Below are 6,364 nucleotides of genomic sequence, written 5' to 3' on the forward strand. Positions count from 1 at the left end.
TCTCTGCTTCCTGATGCCATGTCCTGAGCTGCTTTGCTCCGCCATGATGCTCTGCCTCACCTTGGGCCCGGAGCCATGGAGACAGCCATCCATGGTCTCAGACCTCGGAAACCGTGAGCCCCAAATAAAATTTTCTTCCTCTGTGTTGTTCTTGACTGGCCTTTTGGTCACAGTGATGGAAAAGCTGAGAAAACAGACTAAATGCCTATCGTTCCTTAACCTCTCTTTCAAGGGTGCCATTGGTTTCACCCTACTCTGTCACACTCAGAGGCATTCACAAGGACAGGGAGGGAAAGATGTCAAAGGGTAATCTTTACTATGATCTCAGGGCTCAAAATCCCACTAAAAATATTTCCGATATTTGGTAAAAGAGTTTTCCTACAGTGGATGTGGCTGGGTCTTGTTCTGTAGTCCGTCCTTCAATAGATATTTTTTTTATGTTCTTTTGTAGGTCGTCAAGTGGTTTCGACCTCAGATCTCTAGCAAGAGCCACGAAGAAGAAAACAGTCTAAAGAAAGAGTGGGGTTTTCTGTGACCTCCAGAAAACATCCCTGCGCTCCCCACAAGCAGGAGAAATGAAGCCCCACATCAATGTACACGGACCCGCCAACGACAGCGCCAGGAACAATTCAGACTGTCCTCACGTGGTGCTGCCAGAGGAGGTGTTCTTCACCATCTCCATCGTGGGGGTTTTGGAGAACCTGCTGGTCCTTCTGGCGGTGATCAGGAATAAGAACCTCCAGTCCCCCATGTACCTCTTCATCTGCAGCTTGGCCGTTTCCGACATGCTGGGCAGCCTGTATAAGATCTTGGAAAACATCCTGATCATGTTCAGGAACACGGGGTACCTCGAGCCACGCGGCACTTTCGAAACCACCGCGGACGACATCATCGACTCCCTGTTCGTCCTCTCCCTACTCGGCTCCATCTCCAGCCTGTCAGTCATCGCAGCCGACCGCTACCTCACCATCTTCCACGCCCTGCAGTACCACAGCATCATGACGGTGCGCCGCACCGTGGTCATCCTGGGGGTCGTCTGGACCTTCTGCACGGGGAGCGGCATCACCATGGTCATCTTCTCCCATCACGTCCCCACGGTGCTCACCTTCGCCTCCCTGTTCCCCCTGATGCTGGTCTTCATCCTGGGCCTCTACGTGCACATGTTCCTGCTGGCCCGCTCCCACGCCAGGAAGATCTCCAGGCTTCCCAGGACCAACATGAAGGGGGCCCTCACGCTGACCATTCTGCTGGGAGTCTTCATCTTCTGTTGGGCGCCCTTTGTCCTCCACATCCTCTTGATGACATTCTGCCCAAACAACCCCTACTGTGCCTGCTACATGTCTCTCTTCCAGGTGAACGGCATGCTGATCATGTGCAACGCGGTCATCGACCCCCTCATCTACGCCTTCCGGAGCCCAGAGCTCAGGCAGGCCTTCAAAAACATGCTCTTCTGCAGCAGGTGCCAGTGGAAGTGCTGATCCCTGATTTTAGGATATCCAGGAGGATTATCCCATCAAGGGACAGAACAACAGAACACCTCCTGCTGCAGACCGTCCTTTCCTTCCCTAACACACACTAGGAGGACCCCACTAGCTGGCGTTCATTGTAACTTGGTTCTAGGTGAACAGTTTTGTTTCAGGCACAAATTATATAACTAGAAAATTATGTACTAAAATAAAGGTTAGAATGCAAAAGCACACACAGCAATACAATGTGAGGGCTTTGGGCCATAAAACAAAAACTCTTTCATGTCTGGATATCTAAAAATCCAGCTTGTCTAAGCTGAGGACCATTGCAACTGATCTCTAGAAGTTCAAGAACTTACCTGGGCAAGTGTGTTGGTGTGCTTTCTATTACTGTGACAAATGGTATGAGATTAATCAGCTTAAAAAGAGGAAAGGTTTATTTTAAAGGAAATGTTCATGATCCGTTGGTCCCAGTGCTTTGGGGCTGTGGTGAAACAACATATCATGGCAGGACCCTGTGGCAGCTAGGAAATAAGAAGAAAGACAGGAAGAGACCAGCACCTCACAGTGCCCTTTAGGACAAAATCTCAATGACCTCCTACCTCCCTCTAGGGGCTATCTCTTAAAGGTCCCACCACCACATAATGGCATCAAGCTAGGAACCCAACCTTTCACAGGTAGGCTTCTGAGGGCCACATATCCAAACAGCAGCAGCATTCACTCAGGGCAGAAAGTTTGGTGTCTTTGTAAGCCAAAGGTGCCCAATAATTGCTGTGGCTGAATTTGCTTATCTCCCACAGCCATTCAGAATCCCACCCTGCCTCTTGCTCCTCTGCCTGTCTGATGTATTGTAAGCCACTTCAAATCTTGGAAGCAGCCAGAGTCTCAAGTATAAATGTCAAATAACTCAACTGTGTTTCCAATAATAAGAGTATCTTACCTAGGAGTCTTCTCTGCTTGCTTGGTATCCCACTGGCCCTAAAAATCTATTCCTGGTTCAATCTCCTCATTCATTAGAAGCAACATTTCAAAGGAGGAAATAAAAATGTAATCTACTTAATCCTATGCCGGAATACATGAAATTTAGGATTTGAAGAAGGCATGTCCAACTTTTGTGTGCTGGTCCAAATGTAAGATAAAGGCAACAGGTCCCAGTATGTATTTTGTGAAATAAAGAGAGAGAAAGAGAGAGGGGGGTATTGTTATGGTTTAGATGTAGTGTCCCCCCCCCCCCCCCGCAGAAGCTAATATGTGAGACAATGCAAGAAGGTTCAGAGGAGAAATGATTGGGTTACATCTTTAACCTCATCAGTGAACTCATCCCTGATGGGATTAACTGAGCGTTAGCTAGAGGTGGGTGGGGTGTGGCTGGAGGAGGTGGGAATTGGGGTGTGGCTCTGGGGTGTATATTTTGTATCTGGTGAGTGGGGTCTCTCTGAGCTGCTTCCCCCTGGCACCTCTCAGCCATGATGTTCTGCCTCATCTCAAGCCCCAGGAATGCACCTGGTCTTCTGGGGACTGCGACCTCTGAAACTGTGAGCCCCCAAACTAACTTTTCCTCTCCTACAAGGGTTCTGGTCAGGTCCTTTAGTCTCAGCAGCAACAAGGCGGACTAAAACAAGGATCCTGCCTTTGAACTACGGCAAAACCGAGAGCAAAACAACGACTCAAGCAACTGGCTCTTTCTAGAGATGGAAGCCAAAGATCTGATGAAAAGAAAGAATTGAGCCTGGCAGGAGGATCCAGTCACCAGAAAATCTCATCCTACCGTCAGCCACAGAAAAGATGCCCGATATTGAAAAGCGGCATCCCAAGGAGGAATTAAGGAAGCATAAATTCACCCATTTTTTAACAGTGAAAGAGAAAGCTTCTGGAAGCCCAGACTGGATGAGGAGCCATTGCTGTTGGAGAGTAACCAACTGAGGAGAGAGGGAGCGGACAGCTTGGGGGAGGGCGGGATTAGGTGCAGGAGCCTGGAGGGAGGGACAGTGTCTTCAGGAGCAGGCAACCCTTGGCCCTCTCAGAAAGACCCAGCCCTGCGATTCGGCTGAGCAAGGGAGTAAGTGTCCAGATACAGAAAAAAAGAAGCAGGCAGACCCAGGACTGCAGTCCTAGGGACTTACTAGGGACTCAGCTTGTGGGACAGAAGGAGGACCCTGCACAGCAGGCCAGAGGCTTTTCTCTAAAACAGGTCCGACATCCGTTAAGGAAGAGCCTTCTAACATTAGCCTGAGTTTACTAATGTATATAAACCTACATGTAAGTATTTTCCACACTCAATTTAAAGCACAGCCCTGGGAGTCACATTTCAGTGCTGTTTCTACCCCCTGAGAGACCCACACAGAGCACTTTCCCCCTGGGATTAAACTGAATGTTCCCAGGGAGAGGGACCTGGTCTGAGGTCGCACAGCTCTGGGACACCACAGAGGCAAGGAACAACTCAGCACCGCCAGGAATGCTCCAGGCTCCAGCCACGTGGCTGTAGGGCTGAGCTCCTGGTAAGAGCTTTGCTGGTCCCCGTGCCTCCCAGGCTCACAGCTGTCACCACGTACGAATGTGCTCCCACTGCCCTCCCTGTGCTGTGTCTACAGGAAGCAAAATGGAGAAGGCTGTCCAGACAGCAAGAGATACCAACACCAGAGAGAGGCCTTTCACTCCTTGGTGGCTCTGCTCAATCCAGAGCAGGGACTTGGACCTCTCAGCGCATGCATAATTCACAACAAAGACAGCCCGAGCGGCACATACGTGTGGGGAGGGTCAGTAGGGATCCAGAAGTTCCCTCGATGATGACTTCAGTTCTTTTCAGCAGACTCTTAAATCTTTAAACGCTTGGCAGATGCCCTGAGTATGTGCTCAGTTTGCTGATGAGCTAGCCTGGGATCTCAGCCTGGCTTCCACTTGGCCTTCTAAGAAGGGGAGCAGAGTCGTGGGTGGGATGCGTGTCTCTTCTTGTTTGGAGACAGGTCCAGGTGCTTTTCCTTCACCAGCTTCTCAGAGGAGAAGGAAGTGCAAAGTGGGAGGTGGCAACCGGATGCCAGCCTCAGCCGACATCTCCAAGTCCTGGGCAAAGGCTCAAGGTCCGGCTTCCTCTATACAAAATCGAGGTTGCCCAGAACCTGCCTCTTCTGTTGACTCTAAGGATGGACCTCAGAGTCAACTGCATATGTAAACACTGGGTACGTGCCAGGTGCTTCTCTTGACGTCCTCAAACAAGACTCCATCCAAACACATTCCAACTGGAGGCTCTTTCCATCCTTCTGGCAAAGGACCTCAAAGCTAAGTCTTCATCTCCAGGACCCCGGTCATCTGCACAGCCCCCTCCCTGAGGAGCAGAGAAGGACCAGGAGCCTCAAGAATCCTGTCATGCTCTAGGGTTCAGAGCAGGACTCTCAACATTCTGATTATTTTCAAGACAAATGTTGTGTGTTGTTTGTTTTGATTCTTTAAAGGGGGAACCCTGTTTGTAAAAGAGACGCTGTGAAGTCTGTCCCCATCCACAAGTCCCCATCTGTCCTTGCCTTCTCCACAGGCAAGGATATTTGTTTCTTTTCTATCCTTCCAGACTCTTCATGCACATGGAGAAAAATATTGATATTTATTCTTACTGTACTGCTTTTTACTCAAAACATATTCTTCACCTTGTTTTCTCCACTTCCCAGCCACTTTGGAGGCTGTTCTCCTGCTCCTCTGTGGTGCCATAATACCCTTTGATAGAAATAAATGTGCCACAGTTCATTTAACTATTAATGGTCATTCAAACAAAATGCTTTGAACAAATAATCCACAAGCATCCGATGCAAGTGATTCCTAAGCATATGAAAACTCACACATCTCTTATGATAAGAAAGATGCTGATTCAAATGACCTTGCAACCCCATTTTTCTCCTATCAGACAGCCAGAACTGCAAGGTTATTTACCGCACTGCCCCAGGAAGCCACTGCAGCAGACTGATGTCCTTGGTGTTGCTAGAAGTGCAACCTGGCCCAGTCCCTAAAGCAGGACATGCTGATGTCTATAGTTACAAAAATCACAAACACATGCCCTGGGAATTGGCGTTACCCTTTTGGAATTTATGCTCCAAATGTGAAATAGATGAAACAGGTGATATAGATGTCAATGATGATTCATGCCTCACGGATCCTCTCAGCCAGAGACTGGAAACAACCCAAATACCCGTCACATGTTTTCTGACCTTTGTCTAAATACCAGCCTAAGTAATCGTCATAAATATTAAGATCTTTTAGCCCTAGGTTAGCCAATTGCCAAGAGCAGATGCATTGACAGATTTCTCATGACACCTCACTCCTGTGCAGGGTTAGGACTGAAGTCACAGGGGATTGAATTCAGGGGTACCTGGACACTGAGCCACCTCCCCAGCCCTATTTTGTATTTTATTTAGAGACAGGGTCTCACCGAGTTATTTAGCTCCTTGCAGTTGCTGAGGCTGGCTTTGAACTCGCGATTTTCCAGCCTAGCCTCCCAGCCACAGGGATTACAAGCATGTACCACCACGCCCGACCACAGTCAGCTACCTCTAACTGTATGTTTTGGCACTGATACCAGCAACCCTAGCACCTACTTGAAGACCATTAACATAACTCTAATTGTGGAGCCTAAATTAGCTCATTCTCTCTAAGCAGTGATGGCTGTTTAGTGCCTAATAAATATCCTGGCTTAATAAACATCCACGTTTCCTGATGAGTAGGAGCAGCCCAGGTACAGGTGAGTTGAATGTGGCCCTGGAGAGGAAGGAGCAGGTGCAGAGGTCTAGAGGTGACCCTACCCCCATGGCCAGAGGGGAGCACTCCTCCCACAGGTGTGCAGGACCATGAAGGAAGCAGGACTTCCACTAAGGTGTATTCTCTGTTCTCTAAAAGGCTATACTTTATTGAGCTAA

General features: G+C 48.8%; 1 protein-coding gene across 1 annotated transcript; it reads left to right on the plus strand.

Annotated features, from left to right (window-relative positions):
* Positions 1-575: 575 nt before the first annotated feature.
* Positions 576-1,478, plus strand: LOC308631789 (adrenocorticotropic hormone receptor-like; the record flags this gene model as incomplete). The annotated part of the gene is made up of 1 exon (XM_081263274.1): positions 576-1,478. The coding sequence occupies one exon, from the start codon at positions 576-578 to the stop codon at positions 1,476-1,478; it is 903 nt and encodes a 300-aa protein (XP_081119400.1).
* Between the last annotated feature and the right edge of the window lie 4,886 nt (positions 1,479-6,364).

The sequence above is a fragment of the Spermophilus citellus genome, assembly GCF_964194105.1.
Source record: "Spermophilus citellus genome assembly, chromosome: 12".
Taxonomy (NCBI): domain Eukaryota; kingdom Metazoa; phylum Chordata; class Mammalia; order Rodentia; family Sciuridae; genus Spermophilus; species Spermophilus citellus.